Source organism: Cheilinus undulatus, linkage group 13 (assembly GCF_018320785.1).
Source record: "Cheilinus undulatus linkage group 13, ASM1832078v1, whole genome shotgun sequence".
Classification (NCBI taxonomy): Eukaryota; Metazoa; Chordata; class Actinopteri; order Labriformes; family Labridae; genus Cheilinus; species Cheilinus undulatus.
In genome coordinates this window covers 29,134,111-29,155,534 of record NC_054877.1, presented here as the reverse complement: position 1 = coordinate 29,155,534, position 21,424 = coordinate 29,134,111, and the positions used below count along the sequence as shown (strand labels likewise).

At 37.1% G+C, this 21,424-nt stretch overlaps 1 protein-coding gene across 1 annotated transcript; it reads right to left on the bottom strand.

Annotated features, from left to right (window-relative positions):
• Positions 1-1,061: 1,061 nt before the first annotated feature.
• LOC121520776 (spindlin-Z-like) lies at positions 1,062-9,852 on the bottom strand. The gene is made up of 5 exons (XM_041804390.1): positions 9,770-9,852; positions 9,062-9,103; positions 5,925-6,184; positions 3,915-4,148; positions 1,062-2,226 (listed from the first exon to the last, which is right to left on the bottom strand). Exons 2-5 carry the CDS (start codon positions 9,079-9,081, stop codon positions 2,021-2,023), a joined length of 720 nt encoding a protein of 239 aa, XP_041660324.1. The 5' UTR covers positions 9,082-9,103; positions 9,770-9,852; the 3' UTR covers positions 1,062-2,020.
• Between the last annotated feature and the right edge of the window lie 11,572 nt (positions 9,853-21,424).

The window sequence follows — 21,424 nt, the reverse complement described above, 5'->3', positions numbered from 1 at the left end:
CACTTTAACTTTAGACCTCCCTTGTTAAATAAAGTATGCATTACTTATGTATTTTAAATGTGTTAAAACTGTTGTTAAATATATAAAATCTGTGTAGACTTGATTTAAGACTATGTAATTCTTAAAATTTCAAAAAAGGGAAAACATTTACTCCAAAAGGCTTTTTGTAGGATTTTTGGAAGACATGTTTCTTATTTCTTTTAATTTCATTTTCAAACTTTAAAGTGTGTTTTAAGGACCAATATGTTCTAATTTACTGATCTTCAAACTTTAAATTGTGTTTTAAGAACTGAAGTTTTAGGTCTGAACTACATTTAAATATGAGTATTGGCTTAAATTAAAAAGTAAATATCAGCACATTGTTAAAAAAACATAACAACATAATTTATCCCTAAAAAAACAGCAGACGTTATTATCAGTCATTTCTGAAAAAAATAATTTACACTGCATTGTACAAATTGTTCTCAAGATAAAAGAATTTTATGAAATGTCAGGGCAGTGTCCAGTATATTTGAAAGATTCACATTTAACTTAAAGTTGAAGATGATTTTGTTGGAAATAAAGCTCTAAATTCAAACATTAATTCTGAGGTACTGAGAATCTGCATCCATTGACTGTTTTGAAGTATTTTCTGTATTCATTTAAGTCAAGGAGAAACAGAATCTAGTGAATACAACAGTAAGAAGAGTGGGTGATAACGTTGAGCTACACAGGCTAATTAAATCAACATTCTGAATACGATGATTGTGCCATGCTATCAGCTAAATATCTAAACATAAAACTAGATGTCATGAGGTTGAAGACTGCAGATTATTAACTACTTTGTGTGTTTGACATTAAGGAGAAGAAGGCTAGACTGAAAACAGCCCAAAATATGCAGATCCTAAACACTTTCAGTCTTGTATGTTTATCAGTTTTTGGTTTAGTGGAAAAGTAGGGCTCAACTTTGTTAATATGTAGTAATTAACCAGTCAAAATGTATTCAGTGTATTATTTGGATGCATTCATTTGAGTAAGTGAATCATCCACTGCAGCATTTCACAATAACAGGACAACAAAAAAATGTTTCAAGCAGCTTTGTTTAACGTTCATAAAAATGTCTCTGATTATATTTACAGAACAGAACATGTTTAGGGTCACAAAGAACAGGCCTGAATGTATCTCATCACATTTTTGGCAAATGACAGAGACTTTAGTTCAAAAATGCTAAACAACATTTCAGGCCGATTTGAACTACATTAATAATGTGTAGCACAAACACCTTGAAACAACATGACAACATCAGAATATCTGTATATATTATAATCATGTAGAAAACTTGCAGTTTACTGGTTGAAACATAACAGAAATATGATACACAATTTCTTGAAGAATCATCTGTTTTAAATGTGAGAAGTGAGACAATCACTGCTCACTGATGCCTGTACAATTGAACTGAAATCAGACTTCACTGTGATGGTAAAATTTGCACGTTGTTAAATGAATATGACTGGTATATTCAACAAACTGAAAGGCTTACCCAGTGACACAGAAAACACAAATGTTACCATCAGAACAGCCAGATATTCCAGATTAAATCAATAGCACAGGCGTATAAAATGGAAACAGATCAAGTAAAACACAGAGGTATGGGTAAGAAATATGTTTTTATGATGTGCTTTTGTTTTTCTACAAAAAGTATGAATTTGGAGTCTGAAAGTTGCACTATACAAGTATGATTTCACCAAACTTGTAGCTCCATTTTATCTGCTGGGCTGTACAACCACTCTCAGGTCTGCTTTATTTACAATGAACGAGACCTCAGAGCCAAACATTAAGGTCAACGTCAAACTGAGAATCAAAAACCGACATGTCTTTTAATGTGTGATTTTAAAAAAATAAAAATAAAAGAAGACAGTGGTTCTGATCTTCGGCACGTTGCCTTTCTGGAGGAAAACTGAAATATGTAACACTCAAACAGGTAACGACTGGTTGGGTCAGGGATGAGCCAGCGGCTAAAGATGAAATCAGACAGTCAGTGTTAGGTGGTCTTCACCAGATCATAGACATGGATGTGGACGTCGTCGTCATATTTGATGTAGTATACCGTGGGCTTTGCTGGGACCTGGTAGATGACCAAGCCCGTCCTCTTTATACCATTATCTGTGACATACTCCACCTGTTTACCCACAAGGCTCTCTGGCTCTTCCCCTGGTTTTCTGTCTGCTGGAAGTAGGTGTTTGTTTTCTGGGAGATGGACACAAATAAAACAAAAAATTAGTAAGAGAAAGACAAAACATACAAATTCCACTGCAACTTTATTTTATTTATAAAGTTTATTTGATAGGGACAATGCAAATTACATAGTAAAACTTAAGCCTGTTACAAACAAGCTAAAAGTAACTGATGTTTCACATATTGAGATTATAGCTATTGCTAGTTTCCATCTCCTGCCCCTTTCAAGGAGATTAGGTTCAAACACAGACATGAACAAAACTCCTGAAAATCACTCCAAATTATTTAGGATGAGCTGCATGTGTGGACACAAACGGCTGAATTTTTCACCTTAGCTTTGACCTTTGCTTTAAGTTAGAGTGAGCTGATATGTGAACTCTGATACAGTCCCACACAGTTGGTGACACAGGATTAGCCACTAACATAAATTTATGTAAACATACATCCATGCATAGTAGACATTAAATTAATGACATTTCTCCAAAACCCCTCATTGCACCAGTAAACTTAACCAAAAACACCTTAAGATAGAATGTCAAAAAGAAAGAAAGAAAGAAAGAAAGAAACAAACAAACAAAGAAAAAGTACTCCATCAGAACCGAACAGAACTAAAACCATGACCAAAAAAAAAACAAAAACGAGCTACGTATTAACCCATGTGCTAACTGCATTATTTCATCCCTTGTCATAATAAAGCTGGACTTCACTGCTTCTTCTGCCATCTTGGATTTCTCCAACATCTTATTTACGTCACATCTTACAATCCTGTCACAAACAGACAGGGAAAGCTTCTAGCTGTGAGTGATGTGTGAAAAGGAAACTCCGTAAGATTTCAGAGACAGGCTGTCTAAAATTTGTGGAAGGTTTTCAGGTTTGCATATGTAAAAACATTTAGAACAAATGGTTTAAATCTTTAAATCTAATCTTAAACATCACCATACATAGTCAATCTAATTCCCAGAGTTTATTCATTTGCCTTCTACCTGGCCTGCACAAAATGTAGAAAACACTCAATTAACAGTGCCATTGTTAGATCTTTGGATGACAATATGAAGTCTCATTAATTTAAAAAAGGACATGTGCATATTGGCTATAGATCAGTTTTTCATACACCTTATCTGCTGTTATTCATGCTCTGTTAACTACCAGTGACATCCCTCCTGAATCAAAATACACGAAAAAGGGATTTTATGTAACCAATCAATGTGAAGCTTGCTTACAGCTACCTAAAAAATTAAAATGTTGTAAAAACATGGCAGTTACACCCAGGGCTTAATTCAACAGGTCAAATGTATGCATGCAGAGGGAAGAAGCATTGCTTATTTGGATACATTTATCATTACTATTTAATGCAATAGAGGTAGAATTTTTTTTTAGTTGTTTGTTAAGAGTGCTCATAATGTGATAAGATAAAATTGAAATTAATTATGAAGCCCTACTCCTAACATCCTTCCTTGTCCTCTATATTGTATCGTTTCTTCATGATAAGGAAACGGTTTCCATCATAATTTCTTGTTAGGGAATCAAGCAGAAACTCTGCAGAAACTGAGTGAAAAAAGAAAGCATAGAGCTTTGGGTGTTTTGTAATGCTGACTATGTAAATGTGTGCTGTTCTATTCCTCCCACCTTCTGGCAGTTTCTGAAATACGAAACAATAAACAGTTTTACACAAACACACAACAAAGCTCTCATTAATGTACCTGATTCAGGCAGGACACGTAGATCACCGTCCTTGTAGTCATCCCACAGCTGGTACATGTACAGCACTGGGTCCTTCTCGTAGGTGATGTAATACCAGTGGGTCATGATGGGGGCTCTGGACAGCACCATGCCCCGCCACTCGTTTTTCTCCCCGTCCTCCTTCTCGAACAGATGCTCCACCGCTCGGCCCACCAGCTCCTCCGCCCCGGGAGGCACCTTGATCTTATTATTCACTGTGGAGAAGACTGTCGTTAGCCTTTCACTGAAAAACTTAATAGATCCCAGACAACACAGTGTGGTCTCACATTACTATATCATTTGCATCCAATGATACCAAAAAAGCAGCAAGACAATCGGCAAAAACCCTCAACAGACCATCAGCTTTGCTCCTTATGTAATCTATCCTGCGTCTTGCATCAGCATGCACATTGCAGGAATCTTTTTGGAAGTTTTAATGGTGAAAGCTCACATTAATATGGATTTTGTTAGAGTTGAAAAGAATCAACCAGAGATTAGGTATGAGGATCGAAACCCTGGTCCACAAGGACCCGGTTCTGTGTTTTTGAAAAACCCGAAAATCAATAACGTTTCAGCTTATCGATACTGCTATTGAGTCTCACATGCTCTGTGACGTAACGTCATTTTAAGATATAACTTGTAAAAACACACATCAGTTCTTTCAAGGGGAACATAAACTAAAAACACATCAATATTGTGCATCACCAGAATGTACTTTCTACTGTCGGCTTGAGGAAAAAGACACTGCCTGCGAGACTCGTGCAATCACATCCGCCTGCGCTGAGAGTAACAGGCTCTCATATCCCTCTCTTTAGCTGCTTCAGGACAGTTTTCTTCTTCAGCTGTTAAACGCTGAAAAGTGCTTCAAAACTTGTAGCAAGTCCTGTTTGTTTAAAGTATTAATCCAGTGTAGAAATCTGTGGTGGAATCGACAGAATTAAAGTTAATTAGCGAACTTAACTATCTGAAAGACAGAAAACATGATGTGTTTAGGTAACCTCAGTAAATTAGACAACTGTATTGTATATGTGTTGATGTGTTCAAATGTCTCATAAAAATGGGACAATTTAGTTTTTGACAAGAAACCTTTATAAATACAGTTGTGAATATGAAGAATGTGTTTATATTTGAGGGATATAAAACAGATGTTACAGACTGAATCATAGCTTTTTAACTCAAGCTCTACTCAGCTGAGACCACTCGAGTGTAAATGTTTGTCTCCATTTTGTTTTTCCACCAAACTATAGAAAAGTATCGATAGTGGTATCGATAAGGACTCGGATCAATAAGGAGTGTCGATAAGGGTATCAATATCAATAAAAATTAAGGATCCCCATCCCAATCAAAGATAGTCTTAAATTTCAGAGGGTAAAAGAGGTGCATGCCTTTTTTTTCAAATTTGTACTTAAATAAATAGGGGAGGTGAATTAAACTCTTCCCTGTGTCACCAGTACCTTCAGGTTTATTTGTGTACTCAACAGATGTCTGCTTTAGACTCTTAATTGATGATAATATGAGCTATTAGGCTAAAATATGTCTATTTAAACTATAGGCAATAACATTAAGATGTGGAAAAAGGCCAAGGGGTAAAGACTTAGCTAAAGAAATGTTAAAACTGACCCACAACTGTGACTAGTTTGTCAGATAAAATTTATTCCTCTCACTGAATACAGCCAAGAATTGATTGTGCTCAAATGATCACATTGTCAGTGTTATCATTTCAAGTGATAACCAATCAAATTCTTAAATTTAATTAAAAGGCTAAGAATTCTTGAAGTGAGGGCAGTGGTGTATTTTGAAAAGCAAAACTGGGTAGTTAGCATGAGAGCTAGGACTAAATGAGATAACAATCAAACATAGAATCCTAAGAAAAGACAGACAGGGCTGAGAATAATCACTGAGGTCAAAGGAAAACACACCCGGCTTAAAAACGGTTCCAACAACACAGGAAAAATGTGCCTTTAAGTTCAGACAGACTGTTTCACACTCACCAACTTTCTCTGATAACACCTGCAGGTTCGACACTCGGCCATCTTTGAAGAGTTCAATGCCATATACACAATCAAAGCCGTCATATTTGACCATGTAGAGCGAGCTGTTCACGGTGAGACGCTCCAGAACAGTGCCTTTCCACTTGGTCACGTTGCCCTTCTCCCTCCAGGTATGTTGAATCCTGCGGCCCAGCAGGTTGTCCGGGTCTGGGCTAAGGGTTGATGCTGAGCTCTCACTCAGCTCTCCACTGCTTCGCTTCCTGTGAACATGAAGAGAAGTTTTAATATATTACTTGTATATCCCATTTAGGATGGACATTTGATGAGCTGTATGAGCTTTGTAATTAATGTCAGCTCATGGTTATTTTTCAAACTGATTGGGCTTCAAGATACTAAATTAAGCGGTGCCATGTTGTTCATCCTGCCTGAAACAATGAGGACTCTATTCTACAACAAAACTACATATGCACCCATGGGTGTGAGCCTGTCTAATAATAATATTCACAAGTGTCACGCTGTCATGGGATAACTGCCTCCACTCCAAGAAGCTACTGCTTAACTGATGTCTGGAACATTTAGTCACGTTCTCAAATAAGAAAACTTGTTTTAGTGCCGTCACTAATATCAAACATGGCATAACTTTACCAAGCATTAATAAATAAGTCCCAGAGAAGGAAAAGGGAAATAATGGTGCTTTATTTTCAGTGGTGTGATGTCTTGAAGAACATCATACTGAGAACTGAACTACAATGCATAATTTGGGGCTCCTATGTTTTGGTAGCATTATGCCTCTACCCTATTAATTCTCACATATGACTAAAATATTTTTTTATATTCTACATTTGGAGTTACCATTCAAGAACACATTTTTATAACCGTCAAACCAAAATTTTCATTTGATTTTGTTTCAAATTAAACAAAACTTTAAATGCACTGAATTAATAGTGAGCCCATTATATGATGTACAAGAGCAAACCAGACCATTAGTCTGATTAGGCTGCTGTAATGGAGGGTAGGTGTCACTTGAGAAGATTAAAGCCACACTGTCAAACTGCTCCTTTATTTTTAAACATTTTTCATAGCAAAGACTGACAGTGAAAGATAGTGAAAGACAAAAAATGTCTTGTTACAATCAAAATATCACTCACTGTAAATCTATGCAGAGGAAAATGAAAACAAAGGCCATCCCTGCCTAATGCCAACCCTTCAGTAATGGTTACAAGCATTAAAAACTGCTTCACAGAAGAGATGTAATGGTTTTGTTAATATTGTGGCACTGTGGTGACAGAGGTGTCCGAGTGTCACATCGTGGTTTAAAGCGATAGGTCTGAAAGTAGAGTAGATAGCAAAGTGAAAGGAAGTGGGAACTACAGTTCCCATCAGCCCTTGTGTAGCCATCATCCTCAACGCTCCATTCACTGGCTTGGTCTAACAGCGTGAAAATGTTTGATGCTAAGAGTGGTGAGGGAGAAAGTTTCTGACAAAGTTTTTGAGATTGTGGAGGCATCAGCAACTTTTAATCTGTTGTGTGGAAACATTTTCGTTTCCCAGTATCAAGAAATGAGGAAAGAGAAAAGGTTACGGACAGAAACAACACAGAGACACTGCCAGATCACAGTGACACACCTGATGGGGAATACAAGTAACAAAAGGAGCCACTTGGCAAATCATTACCCCGAAATGATTCGCAAAGGTCCTAGGAGCAAAACTGGCCAGGCAAAAGGCTCTCCATGAAGCATTCATTATCCCACTTCCTCACAACATTGCAAGGGCTCATTAGATCACAAGGTGTCTATGTGAATATATCCCCAAAGACCTACTGCTGATTCCAGTGGTGGACTATGGAGGTTTTAGGAGGTTAGGAAACACACTAAGGCCAAAATATAAGCATATATTTTCAAGCCTAATGCACACCCATGGCAGTTTTTTGCAGATATTTTAATATTCAAAGTGAAGTTTTTGTTAAATAAATGCAACGTCACCTCCCCCAAAGTTTTCATTTGTTGTTTTGGGGTCTTTTTTGATATGCAGTAAATACCATACTGTGGACTTGTTGCAGAGGTATTACCATACTGTAGAGTTTTGATACCGTTACATCCCTTCAACACAGAAATAATCAGTCTTGTTGCTTATGGTGTGGATTATTCTATGACCAATATAGCAGCATCCATTTCATTTCAGTCTATTTCATAACCAGCTAAAACTCCTGACAGGAGTTTTATTTTACAGTTTCACTGTAGTTGTTTTATTTGTAACAAGCATGATATTTGTACTTCTCTGGCATAAAAAGCAGCAGAAACATTTTTAATCCATTAATTAGTTCTGACTAATTTCCCTCAGTCAGGTGTAATTAACAGGGATGAGGGGAAAAACTGATACAGCATAGTATCGCAATATTTTGCATTGCGATATTGTATCAATTCACATCTACCAAGTACTGAGTTTGTCAAATTAAAGGACATTAGGAATGCAAGCAAGGCACAAACGAGATGGAGATGTCATACGGGGTTTGCAAGGAGTGCCACATGAAAGTAAAATACTGTATTAATATGACACTTTGCGGGTAAGGCTAATGCTAAATCAGCTAGACAGTTGAATAAAAGAAATAGATAGCAATATATTGCAATATTAGGTATCATAATACTCAATGTAATGCAAAATGTAAAAAAAAAATCGCAATAATATTGAATCATGACCTAAATATTGTATTAATACTGTAGTGGGGCCACTAGTGATCCCTACCCCTAGTATTTAAGGATATGTGGCACTATAATGTTAACTCAAATTCTTTGTCAGTTTATCTATACTATCTGAAGATGTACTAGCAAACCAAGACAAACATCCTCCACACTTCACAATTTGGAAAGCAATATATGACTAAGTAATCTAAATGATAATATTTTGGTTTATAGAAACCAAGCCACAAAGTCTGTCTTGCCATACCTTTGTAATAAATTGCAAACAAACGTACAAATAAATAGATGAATAGGAAAATAAATAAATAGGCTTTAAAGGCACAAGGTTAGAGGGCAATGAGTTAAAAGAGCAGATAAGAGTGTTTGCAACACTTTCATCCACGGTGCTTTATCATCATAATACAGCAGGCTTAAGACTGTTGAATAACACTTGATCCTTACCTGCCCCGCTTCTTTGACATGTTTCCATAAATTCATAAAACTCTAGGAGAAAACAACGCAGGCCAATTAGTGAACATGACAGCAACATAAACTAGCCTTTTTAATTTCTACAAAAATATGCATTAGCACTTAATGCACTGGAGACAGAGTGTCTATACCCCGCAGCTCTGCTTTCTTAAACTTATTCAACTACTGTCATGCAAATTAGTCAACAGATTAGCATTAGCAGATGTAAACAACATAACTGCGACAAGAGGAGCGCGAATGCTAACTAACATAGCTACATGCTAACATAGCATACAGGTTCAAATGTATACAGCCTAGCATATGGGACACAAACATGCAACTTCTTACAAGACAAGCCGAATAAATGTCGACGTGTCGAGTTTGGTCGTTTATGTGCAGCTACAGCGTGTCTAAAATTGGAAACAGCTAAGTATACAACCTCACTGAACCCCTTCAGTCGCTCTATTTATTTATTTGAGTGATAGATATGAGCATTGGATTTCTGTATTTCTTTACATAAGCTAGCTGAACAAAAGGAAATGCATCGCCATGGAAGCTCTAATTTTGCACACTGGTTTTAACGTTAGCTTCTGCATTTAATATAAAAAATATCTACTGTCCATACGAAATCAAATGACATTTTCTGGTTGCAGACGATGAATTCAAAAGGCGGGATCTAGTAGAATAATCAGTTTTCCTTACCTGAGCTTTGATTTCACATGTGTTTGTCTTTGCAGGGCAGATTCCAGCACCTAACGTAGGCTAGACACACGGAAACGATCGTCATATACGGACTACAAATACCAGGGACGTACCAGGGCGCTCAAAGTATTCTGGGAATTGGAGTCCCAAAATGTTATGTACGGATGTGTGGAATCTTGATGTAATCGCTTAGAACTCTCAGACTAGTGCTATCCACATCAATGCTGACTGATGTTTTATGTAATCGTTTAGCCGTATTTCTTGTTTTTCCCCATTCTCTTTCAGCCTGTTGGTAGGGCTAAGGAAAGAAGATCTTAAAACTACATTTCCCATCAGTTACCGATACTCCAGTCTACTTTTTTCTCTGTCATCAAGAATTTCACATCCCTTACGTCGGGTTGGAAATTATTAAAGCCACAGACAGAGGAATGGCATTTGTTTAGGAAGATAAATGATAATTATTGAGAGAATAAATCTTCAGGAGAAATTTTCAAACACTATATTTAAAGTTTAGCCCGTTAAAGCCCGAAACACATATTATAGACAGAAAATACTATTTTTTTTTGGAACTGAAATGTTTTCAAAAAGAAATTCACTTTCTACTGAAATACAGAAAAAAAAAAAAAAAAAAATTCCATAAAATGTAAAATTTATATTTTTGTATCTCATTTGGTACATTAGGTGATTTTGGTAACTGATAATCCACTTGAGGGCATTTTTTTTTTATCATTTATCAGATTGTATTCAGAAGTTTTTTTTTTTTTTGTAATTTATGATCACATTGATTACATTGAGGTATCGTGAAAGTATGTATCAAATATGATACAACATGCTTTAAGGGGTTAAATCATTTTTTCCATTTTCCCATGCAGACCGCTGACTATTCAGTCTGAATTTATATGAAGGATAAAGCACTTATTTGATGTCAAGTTAGGAAAAATTAAATCAGATATTAAAAATGGAAAATACAACCAACTCGTTGGGGTTCTTCGTAACCTTAAATTATTGTTGTTGATAATAATAATAATAATAATAATAATAACAACAACAACAGTGATAATAATAATAGATTTTAAAAAGACATAAAACATGTATATAAACTTGTGTTTTTAAACTGAGAATATTAATTTTTGTGATGAACTTCTCTTTGGCTTTATCAACTCCTGACACTCAATAGCTATATGAGATTCTAATTAGTTTCTTAATCATTTATTCAAAAGAAATTTTGAGTTTTATTTTTTCTGTACAATAGCCAGTCCTAAGCACAAAGTAATTTTGCCCAATTATTTACAGAAACACAAAGCATTTGTAACACAAAAATGCCATGACGACGTCCTGGAGAGGTAACCTCCTTTTGGCTGTAATACTTCTTCTTACCACAAGATGTCAGACTAAACACAAACACTGCCTCTGGCTCGCCTCACAGATTTCTGCTGAAGGTCTGAACAGTGTGCAGAGTGAATGATGCAGTACCCTTGTGTGTCCGTCTGACAGTATTTTCCAGGGTGAAAGCTTTGGTTTTATCTTGTGCCAAACCACCTGTGTGTGTATGACTCACCTGAGATGTGGTGGTGAATAAAAACAGTCTGTTCATGGTATCATGCAGCAAATTAGCAAAACAAACTCAATGATTAAACTGCAGTAAATTCCTGTAGTTAAAGAAGTCTTTTTTTTTTAACTTGATGTTTTAGTGTCACATATTTTTATACATACATTTGTTTTAAATGTAATCATTTCAGAGTGATGTAGCATGATATTTGACAAAAATGTCTTTTCACCCCACAAAGTACACATCAGTAGTAGAAGCAAATAAATCATTGATATATGAAAGCTCACTGTCTAAAGTCCATTACACTTAGAGTTCAGATTTTACATTTAAAATCCTGAAAGGGGTGGGAGTTTTGAACACCTATCCCAATGTATTTTAGACTTAATAAATAAATAATAATTAAAAAAATAAAATAAATAATTCAGCATCCCAAATTTTATTCCTGGAAGAGCTAGAGCTTTCCGACTGCAAAACAGTCATCTTGAATTAAGTTACTTTATATGCATCCACCCTAACGGTGGCAAAGGCCAAAGGCATTAAAAATGTTTTTGGGCCATCCATCTGTCAGGGTAAATATTGTGGATGAGATATCTCAGGAACACTGTGAGGGATCTTTGAACTTTGCACATACTTCCACTCTGACTCAAGGATGAACTGATTAGATACTGGCAGTCAAAGGCCAAGCCATTAGGCCTCATGTTCATCACTTGCTTGTGAATGTTAAATTTCAATAACTCTTTGAGGGATTTTCTTTGCACATACTTTCATCATGATTCAAGGATGATTTGTTTAGATTTTAGAGGTCAAAGGTCATTGGACATCATGTTATATGGGCTTATAAGATTTCTATGAATCACATTACCTCCAAAAGCACGACAGTCCCTCTTCTTTACCCTCTACTGCACTTTCAGTGTCCAGCAACTGTATAGTTGGCAGAGAAATTAAGCCGTCATGTGGAAGTTAGTTTGAAATGCTTTTTTCCTTGAACATAAAAAGTATATTAAAGAGACTTTTCCCATGATGCTGGATTGTATAGTTTTACTTAAAGCTGGATTCAGAAAAAAGACAAATTTACTCCACATTTATGTCATCTAAATTTCTTGAAATTTTCCTAAACCGGATACTTACAATTTAATCTCCACCACAGCTTTTAGACACTATTACATCTTGACCAGATCTATTAATTAGAGCATTTTAGAGAGAATTTTCCTGACCACCATTTGCAGCTCTGGTGGTCTGAGCGGTTTGAGTAATTTATAATTCTGTCTGAAAACAGTCTGACCGCAGAATAATTGAGATCAGTTCACTCCACTCAGTATTGTTTGTGAGGTGTGAGTCAGTGCTGTAAAGCTGACAGCCTTCATGAGGAAGCCAGTGTTGTATCGACACAAACCTGTCCGCCGTCCAAGGTTGCTTCCTCGTGTCCTTGTTGTTGTCACAGCAACAGAAAAGGCCTGAAAGTTGGAGAAATGGGCTGGTGGGCCTTTTTTATTGTTGCTAATGCTATTTTGGATGGTGGTGTATTAAGTTCCACGTTGCTGTAGAGTGGAGGTCGCTAAAGTTGTTAAAAAAAAGTTTAACTGTGCGCAGATATCTGTCTTTTGTGCTGTTTATTACTGAATGTCTACAGTTCCTCAAAATCAAAATCTTTATGCTGTCTGTGACTGACATACTCCTCTTGTGCTCATGTTGCAGGTTTCTTCAGTACTGCCATCTGAGCAGGGGAGCCCACAGCGGCCCTCTCCCCTGGGACACCATGAGAATATCGTCTCCAAAAATAGCCCACCTCCTCTACCTCAAACTCTTCCTCTCTGGCAGGTATCTGTCCCTGCCGTCAATGAATGAAGGACAACACACACTCATCACCCACACTCCTGCTCAAAATAATCTGCACCCTGCTGTGAAACACGGTTGATGTTTTATTGTTGAGTATTGCAGAAAAGGTTGTAAAGCAGGCTCATAAAGTCAAGCCAAGGTTAGCACATGTTTGTGTGTCCATTGATTAGATATCTCTATTATTAGCAGCATCCCTATGCAACCTGAACTTTAAGGGATGGCATATCATAGCTGTATCATGAACATCTGGAGCTGAATGCAACTTCACTCATATATCTCTGTGTTTTAGTGCATTGGTTCCCAACCTGAGGTCTGGCACCCTCCGGGGGGATATCTGGGGGGGGGGCTTTGTCTGCTCTTCGCTTTTCTTAGGTACATGTATGGGGGGCTCCAAGGAAAAATGGTTGGGAAACACTGTTTTAGTGCATGTGAGGCAGGAGCTATGCAGCAATACATGTTAGGAAAAACAAAACTGAAAAAGGGGAAACTGAATTTTAAATGTCATGATTTGGATTGAAAGGGTTTCCAGATAGAAAGCAGCATAGGAGCTGGCTGTTTTTCTCGTATTTTGATAAGAGCAGATTTCTTTCTCCCTGAAAAAAAAAATATGCTCAGTTCTCAAAATTAGCTTTTAAATCCAATCTCTAGCCACACCTATCCCAGGAGAAAGGTCCGTCTTTCTTCTCACAGAAGAAATATTTTGTACTGTTTCATTTATCCATGGCAGGGAATATGTTTCTCATCCACCTGGGCAGCACCCCATAGACGTGTTTGAGAAGGGCAGAAACTTTCAAAAAGAACTGTGAGGTTGATTGACTGAACATTCTGTCTGCCTCATTCATTACGGGGCAATCAAAGGAAAAAGACATATGATGTAGTAGGCATGGACTGCTGCCAACGAGTAAACTACATACCATCAGCATGACAGGCAGTCATTGTCATGGCAATACACAATTCTTCACAATCAGAGGAGCTAGCTGGTAAATTCTTTGCTCCTTTTTAAATAAATGATTTCCAGTTCTGATAAACTGTTGCTATAGCTGCATCCCAGATGATCTCATCAACAGCTGCCACTGATTACAGGCTTGCAGTCGCTCCAGCTAAACCAGTTTTCGCCTCTTTCTCCTCATATGACACTGACTGGTCCAATCATTCTCTGACCAGGGACAAAAATTTCTTCTTGAAGCATTGCAACCTGGACCCACATGACAGACACAGGATCTGGCCAGTACATCTGCTTTGCCAAGTTAGTTTTATAGCTGATAAAGTCAAAACATAATTTTTTTTTATTTCTAGCAAGATTAGACATAACTTTGAATCATATGAATGTAATTGAATCACTTGGTAGTTGGTACATGAAATATAATAAAGTGCTGCATCTTTAGGTTGACAGTTTGGATCTCCTTTATAGATGTTTTTCTTTTTTTTAATAACTCAATCCAAACTTTGAACCCTTGGGATTACATCTTTGTTTTGGCTCTAGTACCCGATGAATGATGAGGCGGTTGGTGTTTACATTCTGTCCCTAAATATGATCACACTTGTTGAAAACTTCTCATGTCTGATTGTTTTCTTGTCTACAAATCCTTGGTTGTGTCTCAATTCAGAGGTAGCATCCTTCAACAGACCCAAACTACAAAGGATGCACCCTGCTTGCATTCATTAACTGCTCAAGCCAAACTGAAATGATGCAGTCCAGACTAACGCAGCTTTCCAGTTTGCACCCCCAGATAGTCTTTCCTTTTTCCCCTACTTTCTGGAAGTTGACCCCGTCACCTCATCGCCCTAACAGCTAACATAACTAAAGTCATGTTATTAAGCCTACGTATTATTTTACATATAAATCAAAGTTTCAAGACCCATTCCATATTTTACCCCAAGTATTGGTAGCTATTCGAATGAATGAAACAGTAATGTACATTTAAAAGTTTAATCATTTACCTATTAAGAGTCTACCCTCTCAGTTGATTAGAATACAGTGACTCATGGGTACTGTATGTAAGTCAACGTAAGATGGATCCTTTGTTGGCTGAGAAAAGGAAGACACATTTTGTCAGCATTCAAAGGAGCCATTGAAACAGGACAACCTTCAACGCACCACTGGGATACAACTAGTTTTAATTGCACACTAAAATTCTTTTTGAACTAATTCTTCAGGTGTTTTGGACATTCATCTTTATTTTTATCGGTTAAACAGAATATGATTAACTTCATGCCACCTTGCATATGTACTGCTCTGAAGCAGTACATAGCAATTATTTTTGTCCATTCAAGATGTCCGCCATTCTAACCAAAATGCTCTACAGCCACTCTTAACTTGACACAGTGCAAAAACTCTTCAAATTTTATGATTGAAACTTGTTTTTTTAAGCTTGGTAAGGTTAGTAGTTGGATTTGGCATGTAAATTTGACACGTTATATCAATAGTCAGGAGTCATACTGCTAAACAAGAAGAACTCATATGAGGACATCAGGACTTTTTAAGGTTTTTTATTGCTTAATATAGCTTGGAAAGATTTGGGAAAAAAACATTTTACAAGTAAAAGTGAGTGTGAATTTTTAATGCATGTGGTATAGATTAGAAAGCACTTATTTCTAAGGTCCATAAATAAACACAAAAGTGTCAGATTGGTTTCATTGTGCCTATTTACCAATATTTAGTGGCCATCTTATGAAACTAAATATATAAATGTATTTGTGTTGTTTGGTGGATGTTCCAAACATAAACCACTACATTTTATTTAATTTTTTTTATTTTACTTAATGAAATTAATACCAACACAATTTTTTGCACATTTTTCTGTTGCTTTTTTTCAAAAATACGTCTTATATCAGTATATATATATATATATGTATAATATTTCACATTCAAAACAACCAAAACTATGTTGAAAATCCCCTAACATTGCATTTTTTTTTCTTTAAAAATGCACCATTTATTATGATTAGTTTGAAGTTGTTTACCTAAATATAGAATTGCAGTGTTTCTTTAACGTAAAACGTTTAGCTTCAGGTGTGATGAATTTGGATGACAAGAAATATGAGGAAACTAAAAATTCAAAGCAAGATTTAAATGGAAAATGTTATACGACAGTGTACCCTAATTTTTTAGAATTATTCAGGCATAACAGTTTTTTGGGGAATAAATTCATTTTTTCTTTAAGGACATTTCCAACCCTGTTTTTGCACCAATTTGGCATATTGCCCATACTGTGCAGCAAAATTGTGTCTTTACTGTCCTCATATGAGGACATCTTTTTCTAAACTATTTGTTGTTGAAATACAATGTTTAGTTAGCTCAGGTCTCAGGAGGCTTAGACACACAAATATCAGAAGGATTTCTTACACAACACTGGGGGAAGTCAGGCAGTATGTGTAGAAAAGAACGTACCACAGATAAACACTAACGGTCTAGTCTGGGAGCTGATGCTAGCTGTAGCATCTGCCATCCAGCACTTAACCATACCACTAAATGTTTCAATGTAATTATATCCAGTGGGTGTGATAATAAGTAAATCCTCTCATTAATTGGGTCTCAGGATTGTGTTGCTCTCCCTGTCACAGCTAATTGACCCCAAGAATGAGGTGGAGTACATCTGCCTTCATTTATGCACAGCTCTAATTAACACCACCAACACCAGCACTACCAGGAGGGGACACACTCATGTGTGCATACATCCCAGTGAGTGAGTGTATGTGGTTTTAAATGTGTCTGAACATGTGACATGGGATCTTGACCCCAATCAGCTGAGCCAGACCATATAGAGAGAGAAGCTTTGATGTGCTGCAGTTTAAAAGCATGATATATGAATAAATGTCTTTTATCCTTTAGTAGATTATTGTATACTCACATTTTCAAAGACCTAATATGAGTTGTTCCCAATCACATTTGTTTGATATCCTCCACAGTCCGGTCACAGGTGCTGAAATAAGCCTTTATTGTGTAAGACATGACTTACTTTAATTTATGCTTTAGCTTTATACTGGTATAAATCTTGAATCTTGATCTTGTATTTTTCTATTTCTGCTTCATAATTCAGGTAATAATTTAGTATGTTTTGCTCATTTGCTAGTTTTCAGAAACTCTCTGCTGTATCACCAAGTAAAGAAAAGCTGAGGGAAGTGGGAGATTGAAGCCAGTTTTGTGCAGTCCTCATTTTGTGGCTACTTTGGGACAGCAGAAACAAGCATATTGATGTTTTATCAATCATTAAGTTGATATACCAACTAGCAGGCAAAAAATAAGCGTAATATTCATCTTATATTAAGCTTCATTATCATAGAATTGATCTGATCAGCCTGCAAACAAAAGTTTTAAAAAATCTATATGGTTTTGCTCTTTTGGGATGGATGGATCGACAGATGAATATGAGACAAGAGGTCAACATTTCAGCTTTTACTTCCAGGTTTCTACATCTGAATCTTATACACCACTTTGAAGATAGCACACTTTGTTTGAGACCACCATTTTTCATGTGAGCAAACATTTTTTTCTGCCAATTTTAAGAAAGTTACGACCCAAACCCATCAAAGACAACATGCTAGCTCCCTCAAAGTAAAGACAAAGTATCTTTGATGCTCCTTGGAGACTGGCTTCAGGTTAGATCCTAAACTTCATGTCCTTTATGTTAAAGGGATATTTCAGTATTTTGAAGTTGAAGTGTATGAGTTACTTGGCAATTATAGTGCCATTAGCCTCCAATGATTTCAGTGAGCATTAACCCTTCATACAGTACATGATTGGAGAAGCTAGACTATGTAGCGCCCAGACAAGTATAGTAGGTCAGTGTAATTTAGATAGTTTAAGGTATAAATGGGCCAAAAACAAAGCTTGTTCAAGTGCACACCAGACAATTTTGACGCGTCTTATTTTTCACCCAGAAAGCCTCTGTGTTTGGCGCTACGGCAACGGGACTTTCGGCTACGAGCTCCTCCCTCTAAGCGTATCTGAACAGCTGTTTGGGGCTGTGGGCTTAGTCAAAGAAAACACCCCAAAAAAGCTCAAACTACTTATTTCAGTTCAGTTTTCCACACTTCAACAGCTGACACAATATTTTCAGAAGGTGAATGTAAGGTCCCGACAGTAGCTTGTCTAATTATTAGAAGAATGGAGCAACAGCCATAAGTTTATTTTGATAACAATTTCCATTCAGCTCTTCTGGTCAGAGTTGGTTTCACAGATTTATTCTCATAAAGTCAAGGAAAGTCAGTAAAACACCAGCCTTTAGTAAGGCAGGGAACTCTGGATGGGGAGTGATGCAGGTTGCAGTCATATGTGAGCAGTTATCCTCAATCAGAAATGTCCTAAAGAAGTGAAGTCCCAGGTAACCTGTCACTTGAGTCAAAATCACTCATTTTAGGGTTGCCTTAGCTTAGCCTCTGATTGTTTCCTTTTTTCTGTAGAATGAGTTCTTATGCGATTTCTGAGAGTTTTAGTCCTGTTTTAAATGGTCATTACTCAAAAAGAAGGGGTAAAAATGTATGATTGACAGCTCTGTTGACAGACGCGACTTCTGCATTGCTGGTGCACTGGATTAGCTTAGCAGAGGAGGGATGGCAAGAGGAAACATAAACACTAGAGTCACTTTAGTTTGCATATCCAAGTCTGCTTTCATACTTACACTGAAGTGTTGTTGGAACAAATTGTGTTTTTAGGTTAGTGGAGGAGGAGTAATTAGGCAGCATTGACACAATTTGGCTTCACTTTTGTACAACAAAAAAGAAGTAGAGCTGCTTTGTCCAGCTTTATTTCCAGTCACTTGCTCAAGTGAATATTTTGAAATAAACTTTAAAACTAAGAGAGGCTGATTAGAACTAAAGGTAGTATGAAATTCCACTGTATTTTGAGTCTTTGTAAGTCAAAACATCAACTATACTGTTTGTTTTCATCCTTTAAACAACAAACATGTGTTTGTCACTCATATTAAACATCACTTCCTTTTTTCCCTCTCAGCTGAGCCTCTGCACAGTCCTTCAGGTTCCTCCTGGTATTTGCAGGAATGTCTCATGGGATATGAGAACAAAAAATTAAATGAGAAGTTTCACAACAACTCACTGGTCCTGATGTTTTTTTGTGCAATTGATTCAAAGGTCAATTTACCCGCCACTCATATCCCGAGTGACTGAAGTAAGCAGGAGATGTTTGTTTTTTTCTCAAGGACATTTGGACAGGACTGTGTGCTATTGATGAACCGAGGAGCTGTGGTTTGAGGTGTAATCTGGCACTGTCTACTTACTGGACAGCCTCATTCAGCATGCCAGAGGACACAAACATCTATTGCTTTACTCCTCACATATGCAGAAGTGATTTAAGTTTTAATTTCCCCCGCTGAGATAATGAACATCACTGACGGGTTTGATCACTCCCCTCCAGAGGTGTTATGGATCTGATGTTGATGGCAGTTTATTTCCATGAGTAACAGTGATGTGTTTATTCTCTGGTGTCTCTCTGCAGGACTTATGGACTCTTATGCCCACGCTTTCACTCCCTTGTTCTTCAATCCTTTAATCTCTGCATAAACCCACTCTGACTTCATAGTCCTGAGTCATACTGTATCACATCAGATTCTCCTCTCCTCTCCTCTCCTCTCCTCTCCTCGTGTGTGTTCTTTCCGTCACTCTCACACAGACAGCAGGGGGCACTGCTCTGTCAATCAGCTGCTTGCTGATTCCCATGTGTTTACATCTGTATTTACATGAAGCGTTATGTTTCAGAGGGTTGTTTTCCTGCTGATGCACCAATATCTCAGTGATGACAGGAGCAGAGGTTTGAGCATTCATCTGTGTCATCAGCTAATTATTTAAGATTGATTTAAAGGGAAGCTTAACCACAACATCCACAGAGAGCACAGTAAGGTTGCAGAAGTATTCTGGTCCTGAACATAACTATACTAATACAAGCCCTTTGCTCAAAATCTAAATAAGTTAAATCTGTTAACTGGCTGTGAAAAATACTGAATTAAGGCTGACCTACCCATAAGACTTAAAGCTAAACAGATCATCAGTGAAAAGATCAACTATGACTTTTTTTCTTTTTCTCACTTTTTTTTTTTTATCCCTGCCACCAGTTTGATACCAGACAGAGTAATTTACAGATTGGACTGCATTTTTTTTTCCCCACAGGAAAGATTTCACAGTAAGTGTGTAACTGAATACAATGCTTGGACAGGATCAGCAAAGAAATAAGGGGACCAGCTTTTTTACAAGGTGCTCTCAATCAAAACAATAACAAAAGATGACCTCACATCACTGACTTTATGTTTAACTGAAGGCTCTATTTCAACTGTACACTTACATAGTAACGGAGAAAAGCTTTTTAAAGTTGGCCTTCCTGGTTAGCAACTCAAGCTTCTCACAAAGCAATCTAACCTCTGTACATTTGTAGCAAACCGTCTTCAACTTTGACGTCATAATGTACTTACCAGAGGCAATAAAATCATGAATTCATGTTAAAATAAATGGCAAATCAACTCCAAAGACTGTTGACACACTATTCCTGCATGAACTTGCAGTTTCGCTGTGATTCCTGAACTCTTTTCTCAAGCTAAGCATTTGTGGCACAGCACTCTAGACACACTTCCAGTGTGCGAGGTTTCTTTGCTTTGGTCAGAGCAAAACTGCAGCGCTGCAGAGCATGGGGCAGCCAGTGTATGTGGAAATTATGGGTAAGATCACTCAACGCAAACTATGACCAATTTTACCAGCTTTTCTCCCCCTTTGAATTTTTTTCCCTGAAATGAAAACAGTGGTTCACTTTAACGTAAATACACCTTAGAGAATGCAATTCTTGTTAGGAAGAAAAAAAGAAAACTAGAAAAGCACTCGGAGAGCGCAGACCTCCACCATTAGCCCTATCTCTCAATAGTAAAGAATCCTTTAAAAAATTCCTGGATCCAGATGGTGATCCGGATCACTCCCAAAATCTAATCAGTTCTTCCTTATGCCATTTCTGACATTTCCTGAAAATTTCATCAAAATCCATCCATAAGATTTTAAGTTATGTTGCTAACAAACAAATTAACAAACCCTGCCGATCACATTACCTCCTTGGCGGAGGTAGAAAGTAAGCAGGAGAAAGGCAGAGCGGAGCAGCATGTTTCTACACAACTGGGAAATGTCTAGTGTAACAACATTATGTGTGTTGGAGGGATGGAGTTACGTTTCAAGGGTTGCGTTTCAACAAAAGAACTTGCAGCCCATGGCAAAGAATAAATAAATGAGATAAAGCAACAGAAGGACAGCCTCTAGTAGCAGTTCTTTTCTAGCAGTCT